Raw genomic sequence first — 15,246 nt, forward strand, 5'->3', positions numbered from 1 at the left:
GTAAGTGATTCTGTGAGATTTCATATACTGAAGAAGGAATAACTAAGGTGAATAATTCTAGTGAGTAAAAATACCATTTCCTGAGTTTCAGGTATTAGAACCTAATAACACTTAAGTTGTCTTTTTTCTTTTTTCTTGTTTTTTTTCTCTTTTGGTTTTTGGGCCACACCAGTGATGCTTAGGGGTTACTCCTGGCTCTGTGCTCAGAAATCGCTCCTGGCTTGGGGGACCACATGGGATGCTGGTGGGGATCGAACCGCGGTTCGTCCTAGGCTAGCTCACGCAAGGCAGATACCTTACCATTTGCACCACCACTCTGACCGCTTAAGTTGGTTTTTTAAAAAAAGATTTTTTTTTTTTGATTTTTGAGTCACATCAGGCAGCACTCAGGGGTTACTCCTAGCTCTACGCTCAGAAATCACTTCTGGCAAGCTCTGGGGACCATATGGGATGCGGGGATTTGAACCACCATCCTTCATGCAAGGCAAATGCCCTACCTCCATGCTATCTCTCTGGCCCCTAAAATTTTTTTTTTTTATTTTGGGCCATATTCAGCGGCAGCACTCAGGGGTTACTCCTGGCTCTATGCTCAGAAATTGCTCCTGGCAAGCTTGGGGGACCATATAGGATGCTGGGAATCAAACCCAGGTTCATCCCAGGTCATCCATGTACAAGGCAAACGCCTACTGCTGTCTATCACTCCGGGCCTGTTTGGTTTTATGGGGCCATGCTTGGCAGTGCACAGAGGATATGCTGAACTTGGGCTCAGCTCAGGCATCTTGTATGCAAAGAAAGCATTCACTGAGCCCTTTGAGCCTCCTCTCCAGCCCTTTCTAACAAGTATGTTCGTTCCACTGCTGCTGGCATTTTCCCCAGGGTTCCAGTCGCTAGGCCAGTGATGGTGGGAGAAGGGCTGAGGGAAGACTAGTGGAATAGTGTGTCTCTTGGGTGCTTGAGCCCCTACATGTAAGGCATGTAGTCTGCCGCCAAACTCCATTCTGGACCCCCTTTGACATCTGTGATCCCAGTCAGCAAGAACTGGCCTTCTTTCCTTGTGGCTCTTGGGAATCTTCTCTTCCAGGCAAATTATCCTGAAGCTGAGTCAGTTGTCTTCTCTGAAGAGAAGTGAAGCTAAAATCCGTAAAAATCCTTAAGTAATTCTTAGTTCTCTGTCCACCCTGCTCCCTTATTTCTCCTCCTCTTCCACAAATACCAACAGTCCTCCTCGCTGCTCCCAAACTAACCCAGAAATAAACCACTTTGGGTTTTAACTACTTCTTTCTCTTTTTTCCTTAAAATGTGTAGAGAATATCCCCAGTGGTGAACTGCTGAGCGGGTGGGGAGGGGGGAGCCTGCCTGTCTCGCTGTTCAGTCCCTGCTGCGTTGATTAGAGGGAACTGAGCGGCTCCAAATGAGTTCCAGATTGGGCTGGATGTTAATAATTGCAGGTTTCCCCACATTGACAAGGCCCATGTTCAGAAAATCAGTTGTGTCCTAGCTGCATGGATGATGAGCTGGCCAGGGCTGTCACTTAACGATGCGGCGCAGAGCCCATACTGATGTGGATGCAGAAATGCTTTCACTGTCAGTGAACTTAGAGCATGTGTTTGTTGAAGAGAAGGTGAAATGATTATGGTAGGTCTTCTTTATTGAAAAACGAATTAGATGGGGCCGGAGAGATAGGGCAGTGGGAGGGTTCTTGCCTTCCAAGCAGCCGACCCAGGTTTGATACCTGGCACCTCATAGTGTCCCCTGAGAACCGCAAGAATGATTGCTGAGTACAAAGCCAGGAGTAACCCTTGAGCCAGATGTGGCTCAAAAAACAAATACAAAAACAAACCAAAAAGGCTTTGTGTTTGGATCCAGTAAAGAGTTCTGTGCCAGTCTGTATGTGCAGAATGCAAGAGTTTGTTTATCGAGCCTTTGCGTGGGTCAAGGCCCGATGTCCTCTGTACTTGAAGCTGCAGAGCGGGGAGGAGGGGGTATTGACTGGTGTTAATGAATTACTTGGCTTATTGCCACGATCTCTATTCAAAACACAGACTCCCCCATCCCTGATTCTCTCATCTGGCCCCTGCTTTGCAACCACACCAACATTAAGTCAGCCTGTGGTCATTATTGAGCCCAGGAGTGTTTCTTTTTTGCTCTGTGCAAGGAGGTCATTACAAGCCACTCTAAAGGGGAGAATTTAAGAATTCCCTTTTTTTATGTACTCCCCAGGGACATCTACTTTGCTGAATTTCATGTGTAGGGTTTTCAGTAATATGTTCCTGTTCTCTTTAGAAAAAATATTAATAGGGGCCAGAATGATAGTAGGTAGGCTGCTTACCTTGCACAGACCCAAGGTCAGTGCTTCCAGTACCACATGTGATTGTTTAGTCCCCTAAGCCCTCCTAGGAGTGATCCCTGAGGATAGAGACAAGAGTAAGGCCTTTAGCCAGGCATGGCCCCAAACCCAAAACAAATGAACAAAAATGATCAACTATTTTTTTTTTTTTTTTGGTTTTTGGGCCACACCCAGCAGTGCTCAGGGGTTACTCCTGGCTGTCTGCTCAGAAATAGCTCCTGGCAGGCACGGGGGACCATATGGGACACCGGGATTCGAACCAACCACCTTTGGTCCTGGATCGGCTGCTTGCAAGGCAAACACCGCTGTGCTATCTCTCCGGGCCCTGATCAACTATTTTTTAAATAAAAAATATTAACTGCATTCAGAGCATGCAAACTTTTTTTTTTTTTTTTTGGGTCACACCCGGCAGTGCTCAGGGGTCACTCCTGGCTGTCTGCTCAGAAATAGCTCCTGGCAGGCATGGGGGACCATATGGGACACTGGGATTTGAACCAACCACCTTAGGTTCTGGATTGGCTGCTTGCAAGGCAAACACCGCTGTGCTATCTCTCCGGGCCCGCATGCAAACTTGTTAATTAAAATGTTTGTGTTTTAGAAATTGTGGTAGAGGGACCAGAGTGATTGCACAGCGGTATGGCACTTGCCTTGCATATAGTTGACCCGGGACAGACCTGGCTTCCAGGTATGGATCCAGGCATCCCATATGGTCCTTTAAGCCTGCCAGGAGCGGTTTATGAGTGTAGAGCCAGGAGTAACCCCTGAGCGCCGCTGGGTGTAGCCCAAAAACCAAAAAAGGGGGAAAGAAGAAAAGAAAAAGAAATTGTGGTAGAGCTTTTTAAAGCAGCTTTCGTTGTAGTCAACATTTATTAAGTACCTGTTGTGGTTCAATATTGTCACTGGCGTGAGAGAAGCAATGAGAGGGGTTAGTCTACTTGAGATGAAGTTGTTTTAAGGAGATAGGAGAAGTATGTATGTGTATGCAACAAGCGCTCTCTCTAACTCCACTCATGTACACTTAATAAAGGAGAAATGCAAAGTGAGAGGAGTGGAGCAAGGAAGTGGAGAGCAGTTCTGCGGAGATCCAGGAAGACTGGACAGAAAAGCATTTATTTTCTGTGGATGCACATGAATATTTAGTTCTCTGGTGCCAGCCGTGATCCTGACCTCTAAGTCCCTCTTGATGATGAAGCTAATTTTAGAACCTGGGGGAGATGGCGAGGTGGAAGCTGGTGCTTGCCAGCCACCCTATCAGTGTGAGAAGATGCCAGGTAGTCAGGGCTGTTGAGCGAATTTGGCCTTGATGTTCAGACATTAGTGACTCTCCCTTGAGTTCCTGCTGTGTATCAAAACGCTGCATGGAGTCCAGGCTACTGAAGCAGCACTCTTCTGGCCAAAGGTGGTGGGGACATAGCGCAGAGGAGTCAGCCAGAAACCCAGTAGAGCTGGGCTGTTGTGTCACAAAGACAGGGAGGAGGAGGAAGACATTACCATGGTGTATTGCAGTATTAGTCAGTTACGGCTTCCTACCGGAAGTCACAGATGTCTGGGCCCTTGAACAGGAGTGAGGTTTCAAATGTGAGAGGAGAAGAGACCCAGTGGAAAAGTGGCCTAGGAAGGCTTGTCAGAGCAAGCTTGAGTAGCCCAATGTGCAAGAACTCCAGCAGGTGTCAGGTGATCTGGACCAGAGCTTCTGTGTTGTTTTGACCTCTCTTGGAGGGTTACAGAGGTGGAGGGGGGCTTTGGGCTACTTATGGATCACTGCTTGGCAGTAGCTCCTAACCATGCATGGAGGATCTTGTGGAGCCAGCAATTGAAGCCAGGCCTTCCTGTATGCACAGCATGTGTTCCAGACGCCCGAACCCTCTCCTTGGTTTGACTCATCACAGAGCACATAGTCAAGTCAGTCTGTAAAGGTCAACCAAGTGACACTATTATTACCACAAGGGTGATGTATCCAAAATATAGACACTGCATTTCTAAGATGCTGTCTCAAAGGGCCACAGGTCTAAATTCATCACCAACACCATAGGGCACCCGGGCAGTGCCAGGAGCAGCAGCAACATAGAGTTGGGGTTGGGATGGGGTCAGAGTAGCCCCTTAATAGCCCAGAAGTCACCTAACCGCCCCTCACCCCCCATATATAATTTATTATAGACTAAGTCACCAGATCCAAAAACCAGTTACCCAGCCCAAGAACATTCCCAATGTACCTGCAGTCCCTCTGCTGTCCCCTTTTCTTTTTTCCCTGCTCCTGCTATCAGGAGATGAGGGGAACTGGGAGGGGGGCACCTGGGGAAGAAAACCAGCAAAAGGAGCCAGGTTGCAAGAAAGGGGCTGCTAACTTTTTTTTTGGGGGGGGGTTTGGTATTTGGGCCACACCCGGCAGTGCTCAGGGGTTACTTCTGGCTGTCTGCTCAGAAATAGCTCCTGGCAGGCACGGGGGACCATATGGGACACCGGGATTCGAACCAACCACCTTTGGTCCTGGATCGGTGCTATCTCTCCGGGCCCAAGGGGCTGCTAACTTAGGAGTGTTGGAGCCTTCCTGTTACTCCCCTTCCTTAACTTTTTGGCTTACTCGCCTGAGAGATAGATCAGCCTATTTCTGGGAGGGGTCTTTGGAAGAACAAAAAGGATTGCCTCAGGGCAAAAGGGGGACTCAGTCTGTGATTCAGGGAGAAGCTGGAGGAGACATGGCAGAAACAAGTTGAGATGTCAGGGCAGCTGAAAAGAGCATGCTTAAAAGGTTTAAGATTGGGACCGGGCGGTGGCGCTAGAGGTAAGGTGTCTGCCTTGCCTGCGCTAGCCTAGGACGGACCGAGGTTCGATCCCCCGGTGTCCCATATGGTCCCCCAAGCCAGGAGCGACTTCTGAGCGCATAGCCAGGAGTAACCCCTGAGCGTCACTGGGTGTGGCCCAAAAACCAAAAAAAAAAAAAAAAAAGGTTTAAGATTAAAGGCCACACTTGGTGGCTAGGGACTGAATAAAGTTGATGTTTCCTGTAACCAAACTGCCTGTGGACCTCAAGGCTATCCTGAACTTCAGATGCTCCGGATGGAGGGGATTGCAGGTGCACAGCCTTGGCTGGCAGAGAAAGGCCCATCCCTTCATCTCACCAACATCCACCTCCATCCAGGACTCTGTAATTAATATGTTTTTTTTCAACACTTCCCCAGGTAGTGTGGTGCTTAGGGGCTATGTCAGGGCATCGAATGAGGGTCAGCTACATGTAGGCCTTCACTGTGATCCCTCACATTCCTCTGGCCCTTCAGTCACTTTGTCTCCCAAGTGTGGGACCAGCCCAGCCTCCTCCAAAGAGGGGACCAGAGCTCTGGTGTCTGGTAACCCCAGCATTAGACTCTTGTTGACAAAGGACATCCCCCCCCCCCCACTTTCATTGCTTTGCCACCCTTCTCAGTCCTCCACTAAGGTGTGGGCTGCTGTGACTCTCTTTGCTCTAGATTTCTGTGGGGCTCACCTCTTGGTCCCACCACCAAATTCTCCCATTCTCAAGTATGATTGGCACTACTCAAGTCTCCCAACAAGTCTCCAAACATGTATGTGCCAGCAAGGAAATATCTTCCAATCCACCTTTTCTAAACTCCAACCAGCTCCCCTGGCATGCCTTGGTCTTCGGTTCCTTTGCGGCCAGATGCAAAGGATGCAAATACCCTTATGCTTCCTCAGTGGCCCTGTTCCCTGGGCAGCTTAACCTCTCTGTGTCTCAGTTTTTTTTCCAGGCATCTAGCAGCCCACAGAATGGGAGCCGGTTTCTGCTGCGCCTAGTAACCTGCCTTCTGTCATTTGCTTTTCTAGATTTTGGCTTCAGTAACCTCTTCACCCCTGGGCAGTTGCTGAAGACTTGGTGTGGCAGCCCCCCATATGCTGCACCCGAGCTCTTTGAGGGCAAGGAGTACGACGGCCCCAAGGTGGACATCTGGGTATGTCGCCCCTCCCTGCACACCCCAGCAGCCGCCATCCTCGGGCTGGTCACTCCCTGCTTCAGGTCCCCAGCTCCCTAGCTGGCTTCCAAGGTGCATTAGGAAGTGAGCTCCAAAGAGCATATGAAGTTTTTCCTCCTCCTTGCTACTGGCCCCCTTGGATGAGTCGAGAAAAAGAAACTTTAGATATTTCCTCCTAAAATTATTGCATGTAAGCAAGAGAAAGGCAAGCCTCAGTAAAGCTGGCCAGTTACCCGAGAGAGCCATTTGTTCCCTTTCTTGCCCGTGACTCTTAGCCCTGCCCTGTGCCCCATGATGTGACTGATGGTCACTGCTCTCTGTTTTGGGGTGCAGAGCCTGGGCGTCGTCCTCTATGTGCTCGTGTGTGGGGCCCTGCCATTCGATGGGAGCACACTGCAGAACCTTCGGGCTCGGGTGTTGAGTGGCAAGTTCCGCATCCCCTTCTTCATGTCCACAGGTAAGGAGGCCACTCTGGAGGGTGCTGGGGTTGGAGACGTGGGGCTGAGTTCGTGGTCTTTTTGAGCCCTGTCTGTTGCAGGGCCTATCTCTGTACCCCTCTATACCCCCTAGTAAACCCACATTGGCACATAACAACCAGTGGGGTGTGGCTGCACCAGGAGTATGTGCCCGAGCAGAACCCTCAACCCCTGCTGTCTGATGCAGAAGAACTTTCCCTGGGGGTATCTCTTGAAGCAAGGATAGCAGGCCCACTTCAAAGCTATCGGCAAGCCTCAGAAATGATAGAAATTGGCTGGCAAAGCTTGTGTTTTCTAATTTAAACCCTTCAAACTGCTGTTAGACTTGGTGGTTTCCTTAGAATTCATTCCTAATCTCAGATTCCCCTAACAACAAGAGAGAACTTGGAGGGCAGAGGGAATGGGGATGAGAGCAGCTCTGCAGGCTGGGGGGCACTGAGTTCTGAGGGATTCCCCCCCCCCTAGCTGCTACAGCCCCTCAGACTACAGAGAAGGAAGCACTGGAGGCCAGAGGTCTAGGCAGGACTGAGCTGGGTCCTTACAGAGCTGAACTGGAGGAAGCTGGAGTTCCTGTGAGTGGGCACAGGCCAGGAGCCCCAGGGTCCATCCCAGTCACTGCACAGTCCTTGAGCACAGACTGGGAGTATCCCAGAATACTGCCATTGGAGGTGGCCCCAAACCAAAGACAAAACAGCTACCCAAAGAACAATAATAAGGACTTTTAGAAGCAAAATATTTTATTTGAAATATAATCTGTGGACTTCCCCCCCCCCCCCCCACTGGTCTAGGGGTTACTGGGTTGAAGGAAGCAGGTAGAGAGTTGTTAAGAGACTTGTTTTGTGTGTTTTGTGAAGATGGTTTTTAGTGAACACAATTTGCTTAGAAGTACGGGAAAGGGGAATCCATATTGAAGAGAGACCATGGATTGAAAGAGAGATTCATTCTCTTGAGGATTGAATGCTGGAGACTTCTGTCATCCAGATAAGAGATACCGATGGCAAATTCCCACACTGGGGTACAGAGGTGTGGTTGGAAGAAGGCTCAAATCAACAGATCCTGCAGACATGGTAGGCTTTTTCAAAGCCTTTCACAAGCCTTAGCTCAGTTAATTATCATAAAAACACCTCTGAGATAGGAGAGGCTCTCTCCTCCCTATCTTACAAGGGATCAAAATGAAGCCAGGAGACATGGAGTGATTTTCCCAAGATAATACAGCTGTGGAGAGGTTGGGCCAGGCCTTTTGTCTCCAGCAGACTGTGGGATTTGCTGCCAGTAAGAGGACTATGGGGTCCTGTGCGGGGAGGGTGCTTCCCTTGTGCATGGCCAACTTGGGTTTGATCCCCAGCATCCCATATGGTTCCCCAAGCACCACTAGGAGTGATTCCCAAGCACAGAGCTAGGAGTCACTCCTGAGCACCACTGGGTATGGCTCAAACAACAAAAACAAAAAGGATTGTGGGGGACTCGGGTTGGCATCTGCACCTCAGGTGGCTGACTAGGGTGGAAGAGAGACTTGGCTGGCAGAGAGGTTCATGGTGTTGGGCAACCCTGACTTTTGGAAACATCTTTTGTCCTTGCAGTTCAGACACCAGGTTCTTCAGTATCTTCCTGCGCCTGGGTCAGCCTCAGGCCTCTGTGCTTCTTTCTCTTTCTCCAACTTCTAGCCCTCTGCTCTGTACTCTGCCTTTCCAAGCCCCTGTTCTCACTGCCCTGGTTGGGTGAACACTATTCTGGCCCAGCTCGCTCCTTTGGGACACAGGGTCCCCTGGACACTCACTTGCTGCCATTTAGCTTCATGGCATATCCTGACTGATAGCAGGTGAACAGCAGCAGCATCCACCCTGCAGCCAGGCCCAGCCTCACCCCACAGCCCAGTTCAGACAGTCCAGAGCTCAGTACTCCTTCCTCAATTCCAGATAAGGCAATGGATGGTACTTAGAAGCAGCAACTTGTGTCAGACTCAGCACTTCCCCTGCAACATTCTCCCAGTGCTTTCCATTGCCTCCAAGCCATTTCCCACTTTCTAGTGGCCCAGACCATGACTTTCAAACAAACATTTCCCCCTCGATTTTATTTCATTTTATTTTTTGGTTTTTGGGTCACACCCGGCAGCACTCAGGGGTTCCTCCCGGCTCTATGCTCAGAAATCGCTCCTGGCAGACTCAGGGGACCATATGGGATGCTGGGATTCGAACCAGTGACCTGCTGCACAAAAGGCAAACACCTTACCTCCATGCTGTCTCTCCGGCCTCAGCCCCTCGATTTTATTGATGGTTCACAATACCATCAGCGATCATGTCATAATACCTTTCCTGGGGCCAGAGTGACAGCACAGTGGGTAGGACCCGGCCCAACCCCATTTCAATTCCCAGCACTCCATATGATCCCGAGCCCTATCAGGAGTGATCATTGAGTGCAGAACCTGAGTGCTGCTAGTGTAGCCCAAACAGTTAAACAAGAAATATGTTTTCCACCTGCCTGCCACTTGGTCTCTTTCAGCCCCAGCTCCATCCATTCTGTAGACAGTTCCCTTGGTCTTCTCCTAGTTCCTGAGTAAGCTGTGTTCTTTGGAAGGCTCCCTGTAAGCTCAGATGGGGGAGATGGTGGCTCAGAGGCAGAGTACCCACCTTGCATATGGAGATGGTTCCTAAGTTTGCATCTTGGCACTGGGAGATACAGCATTACCCACCCATAGTACCACTTGGTGTGGTGTAGTCTCTTCAGCAACTCAAAACCAGAATCAGGGAAGCAATGAGATGGGAGAGAAATGATCGTTCCTTCATGAATCACTCCTTGGGTTTCTTTTACCATGGCATGAGTCCAACGTTTCATTGTGATCTTGATGCGGGGATGGAACCATGGCCACAGGTGCTGATTTGGTTGGATTCACACTAGGTGGAGCTTAGGGAAACTGCTTCAGAGACCCGGGTTTTTCTCACAGCTGTGTGGTGTGGTCCCAAGCTCGAACAGAGCAGGCCTTATAGAGAAACAGAACCTATAAGAAACCCTTGGGGAGAGGGCAGAGCGATAGCACAGGAGTAAGGTGGTTGCCTTGCACGCATCAAACACAGGATGGATCCTGGTTTGAATCCCGGCATCCCATATGGTCTCCCGAGCCTGCCAGGAGTAATTCCTGAGCCCCACCTCATGTGATCCATAAACAAACAAAAAAAGAAAAACCCTTTGGGGCTCTGTCCAGTCTCCAAGTGACTGAGAACAAATCAGGGTTCAGAAGTTAGGAGAGGGTAGTGTGATGGGGCAAGGAGAGCAGAGAACAGGGTCACTGGGCTGTTGTGGGAACTCAGATGGCAGCATAAACCAGTAATCGGTTAAAAACAGATGCAAAGATATTGCCATATTGCACAGGGCCCCACACTGACCTCATTTCTTCTTCCTTCCTCTGGCTGCAGCCCTGAGTTCCCATCTTGAGTGCCTTTGTGAGCCCCTTCCTGGCCCTTCCTACCCACCCCAACATCTCAACCTGCTTTCCCTTTTACTTATTTATTTTTGTTTTGAAGTAAGACTGGTTTTTGAACCTGCATGTTTTAGGTTTGCCTCTTGGTCTTTATGGAGGCTATTATGACTTATTCAATGGTCTTATTTTCACTGTCCCCATCACACAGTTGTCTCCTTTCCATTTAGCCTCCAATCTTCTCTCCATCCTTCTTACTCTCAGAGCACCATCATGTAGTTTGTAGAGTCTGAAGATTTGTTCTGATTTGTTGGTTCATTTGCTTGATTTATTTATCTTTCCATTTCTAGTGAAATCCCAGGATCTGGGTTGCTTGACTCTTTCCCAGAGCATAATCCCTGATGGGGCCTTCCCGGTGGAGGTCTGTAACCACTTCCCTTCTCTTCTCAGCCTCCTCCCACCTGACAGTGTCTGGTCCACTCGCCCCACTGCTCCTTGGAACAGTACTTGGGGTTGGGCTGGGCATGTTTGGTTGTGTGAGTATATTCAGTTCCTTGCAAGCAGCTGACCCAGGACCTTAGGTGGTTGGTTTGAATCCCGGTGTCCCATATAGTCCCCCGTGCCTGCCAGGAGCTATTTCTAGACTTCTTCAGAATACACTTTTTTGTTTGTTTGTTTGTTTGTTTGTTTTGGGGCCACACCTGGCAGCCTCAGGAGTTACTCCTGGCTCTGCACTCAGAAGTCGCTCCTGGCAGACTCAGGACCATAAGAGATGGTGGGGATCGACCAGGGTCTGTCCAGGGTTGGATGCATGCAAGGCAAATGCCGCAATGCTGTGCTTTTGCTCCACCCCCTACCCCCCAACATACTCTTACTCTTTGCAGTTGTTCAGGGCTTTTGTGCTTATAAAATCTCTCTTACATTTGAAATCATTTGAGCTCTGTGTCACCACACAAATGAATTGTCAGATTTTTTTCTGCATACGTGATATTCTTCAAATTTGGTGATCCCTTCCACCCCACTCACTGTTGCACAAAAAGGACAAGAAAACATATCACTAGTGTCCTCAGTATCGCCTGTGTGTATGTGTTCTTGTTACACACACACACACACACACACACACACACACACACACACACACACACACACACACACACACGGCTTCAGGTCTGTCATTCTTTTTTTTTTGGTTTTTGGGCCACACCTGGCGTTGCTCAGGGGTTACTCCTGGCTGTCTGCTCAGAAATAGCTCCTGGCAAGCATGGGGGACCATATGGGACACCAGGATTCGAACCAACCACCTTTGGTCCTGGATCAGCTGCTTGCACGGCAAACGCCGCTGTGCTATCTCTCTGGGCCCAGGTCTGTCATTCTTAAACACACACACATACAACACACATGGCTTCAGGCTATCCAGGGCTCTTGGGTTATCCTGTGAGTTCTCAGATACTACCTCCAGACAGAGCATTGAAACTATGCAGAGAGAGAGAACTCATGTTTGCAATAGGATGTCTGTCAGCTCAGAAAATGTCAACATATTTATCCTAAATGTCATCTTTTACTCCCAAACAGGTCATTACCTATAAGTAGAAATAACATGTTTAACAGGGGTTGGAGAAGATAATACAGTGGTCTGTAAAATAAATCTTCATGCCATTTTTTCCAACCCCAGGTGAGCTGGGGTTGGAAAATAAACCAAGCCAGTTAGGAAAGAATCATGGAGTTGAGTGGCTTCTTGCCTCATGGTCTCTCTCAGCCTGCCAAACTGACCTTTGTTTATTTACTCATTTAACTTCACCTGGGAGGGGGAAGGTCCAGTGAGAGACCAAAGTACCTATCTAGGTGGACTTGACAAATCAAAAACTTGGTGGAAAAGAAAGAGGAAGTTGAGACCTGTCCTTGTTTTGGGTAAAACCAACATGTAAACAAACAGATACAAAGAAACCAGGGATGATCTTCATTTTGGGTAAAACAAGGTGTAAACTAATAACTCCACCCCCCACCTTTTTTGTTTTGGGGCCACACCTGGTGATGCTCAGAGGTTATTCCTGGCTATGTGCTCAGAAATCGCTCCTGGCAGGGCGGAGAGATAGCACAGCACCGTTTGCCTTGCAAGCAGCCGATCCAGGACCTAAGGTGGTTGGTTCAAATTTCTGTGTCCCATATGATCCCCCATGCCTGCCAGGAGCTATTTCTGAGCAGATAGCCAGGAGTAACTAACTCCTGAGTGCTGCTGGGTGTGGCCCCAAAACAAAAACAAACAAACAAATCGTTCCTGGCTTGGGGGAACATGTGGGACGCTGGGGGATCCAGCCATGTTTCATTCTAGGTTAGCGCATGCAAGGCAGATGCCCTACCGCCTGCGCCACCACTCCGGCCTCTTAACTGTTCCTTTTTGTTCAAAAATTGAGAAGGGCTGTATAAGTTTTGTTCTGTTGTTCTCTGAAAGAAGCAGGAACCCCATAAAGGAGCTATAAAAGTGGCTGTTAATTTGCATGGCATGGTAAAAGCTGGGGAAATAAAAAGAAAAAAACATCTTTAGTAGCAATTTGGTGGTGTGGAAATTTTCTAATTCTGGGAAGAATACTGCTGGCTGTAAAAGTGTCATAGGTTTGGTTGTGCATACATCATTCTCAAAACAGCTTTTTAAAAATCCTTTCTTAAACATGTCCCAAGATGTTTTCATAGATATCTGGTTTGGGGGACTTGGGTCTGGAAGTAACAGTGACACAGGAAATAATCCACACCAATGTAGAGAGAGGAAATAGGTTCAGGAACTTCTGCCACCAGCAAGCTATAAGCAGACAGGCAAGCTGTGGAACAAGCGGGCAAAATCTCGATGACCCATGGTTTTTATTGGGAAGGGTAGGACCACCCCCACGGGTGGAAAACAGGTAGAGTTAGGGGAGCAATCTAGAAGTTCTTCCTGCCCAGGTGGAGCATACACATGTAAAGAAGTCATCTTGATTAGGGTGAAAAATGGTTACTCCAACGATGGTTCAGGCCCTTGCCTTCCATCCTGCTGACCTCAGTTCAGATCTGTTCCACCACATATCGTCCCCTGAAGCGGAAGCGTCATGTCCCATAAATTTCCAACACAGGAAATAATCCACACACAATTAAGTAAATAAAATAGGTTCCGGAACTTCCACATGGAAGCCTTCCGCTCCTAAGAAGCAGATAGCTCAGGAGTGGAAAAACCGAACCTGCAAGCGGTTTCTCCCTGAGACTCGGGGTCTTATATTGGGAAATGCCAGACAGCACCCTGTGGGGGAGAACAGGTAGGTTAAGAGATCAATCCAAAGAATGCTTCGGCACCAACAAAAAGTTATTCTGAATAGAGTGAGGACCAGTAGACCAACAGTCCCCCAGCAGTTGCCCTCCTCTCTGCTTCCCTCAGTGTCCCTGTGCCACTTCTCAGGAATGCCAAGACCCTGGCAAACTCAGGCTGTTGCAAGAGCCAAACCCACTAGTCTGTTTTGACTTGATTCATGTGAAGGAAACCTGGTATCCAACCTTGACTTCTGCTTACACCTCTAACTTCTGGGCATGATAATATCTCACAGGTTCTAGAATTTCTTTCTTTCCTTCCTTCCTTCTCCTGCCCTCTTCTCCCTTCCTTCCTTCCTTCCTTCCTTCCTTCCTTCCTTCCTTCCTTCCTTCCTTCCTTCCTTCCTTCCTTCCTTCCTTCCTTCCTTCCTTCCTTCCTTCCTTCCTTCCTTCCTTCCTTCCTTCCTTCCTTCCTTCCTTCCTTCCTCCCTCCCTCCCTCCCTCCCTCCCTCCCTCCCTCCCTCTCTCCCTCCCTCCTTCCCTCCTTCCCTCCCCCCCACTTGTTCGCTTTCTCTTTTTTTTCCCCCCTCATGCAGGAAGATCATGGAGTAGAGGGAATCCTTTCCTTTTTTTTTTTTTTCAATTGGCTCATGTTATAGACTGGAGCTAAATTTCTCCATTTTTCTGCCAAAAGAATCTAAAAACTCCAGCAGAGCTGGTAGAGTTTTATAAATTAGCGCTTGGAAGGCAAAGTGAGTGAGGAAGGCCCCATGCATGGTCCAGCTTCCAGGCAAGTTGAATTCAGAGACTCTGGAGCTCTGTGTGAGGCAGCACGCTACACAGGTGCATCCAGTTAGTTCCAGAATTCTGTATTTTTCTTTCTTGTCAGCCATGTGTGGAATGAAGGGGCCTCAGAAGTAGGGGGTGTTTTTAGGCCTGGTCTTGTTTGTTTGATGCGTGCTTCATTAGGGGCCTGCTAAGCTGTACTTAAGACTTTGTTCAAGCTATAATGACAATTGTATGCATTTATTAAGATTTTTTGCAGCAGAATCTGTTTATACAATAGTCAGCTTTTTTGTATGTTTTGTTGTTTTTGTTTTGTTTGTTTTTGTTAATTTTTGCTACAACTTGGCATCAAATGCATGTCTTTGCTATGCAAGGCAAGTAAGTACCTTAACGCTGAGCCACATCCCTCGCTATATAGCATATAGAATCGAAGCCTCTTGGCATCAGAACTATACATTAATTTTTCTTTTTTTTTTTTTTTTTCCATAAACCCGAACAGGACTTCCCCTGATCTGAACCTCAGTTAAAAAAAAATTTTTTTTTTGTCACACACCCAGTGGTGCTCAGGGATTACTCCTGGCTCTGCGCTCAGAAACTGCTCCTGGCAGGCTGGGGGGACCATGTGGATGCTGGGATTTGAATCACCATCCTTCTACATGCAAGGCGAACGCTCTACCTCCATGCTATCTCTCCGGCCCCTGATCTGAATTCTTAGTTCTTTTTTTTTTTTTTTTGGTTTTTGGTTTTTGGAGCCACTCCCGTTTGATGCTCAGGGGTTACTCCTGGCTAAGAGCTCAGAAATCGCCCCTGGCTTGGGGGGACCATATGGGACACCAGGGGGGGAATCGAACCCTGGTCCTTCCTTGGCTAGCGCTTACAAGGAAGACTCCTTACCTCTAGCACATCTCACCGGCCCCACGGTTTCTTAATTCTTACAGTTTCTAAATTTGTTACAGGTTAATCTGTAGATTGCCAGGTCCCATGAATTCT

General features: G+C 48.4%; 1 protein-coding gene across 1 annotated transcript in view; it reads left to right on the top strand.

Annotated features, from left to right (window-relative positions):
- Positions 1-15,246, top strand: part of SIK3 (SIK family kinase 3) — a 199,731-nt gene that overhangs the window by 145,926 nt on the left and 38,559 nt on the right. Inside the window, exons 5-6 of the mRNA XM_049778200.1 lie at positions 6,167-6,291; positions 6,646-6,769. Of these exons, the coding sequence (XP_049634157.1) occupies positions 6,167-6,291; positions 6,646-6,769 (249 nt within the window). The remainder of the gene's footprint in view (positions 1-6,166; positions 6,292-6,645; positions 6,770-15,246) is intronic.

This window comes from Suncus etruscus, chromosome 8 (genome assembly GCF_024139225.1).
Source record: "Suncus etruscus isolate mSunEtr1 chromosome 8, mSunEtr1.pri.cur, whole genome shotgun sequence".
NCBI classification, from domain to species: domain Eukaryota; kingdom Metazoa; phylum Chordata; class Mammalia; order Eulipotyphla; family Soricidae; genus Suncus; species Suncus etruscus.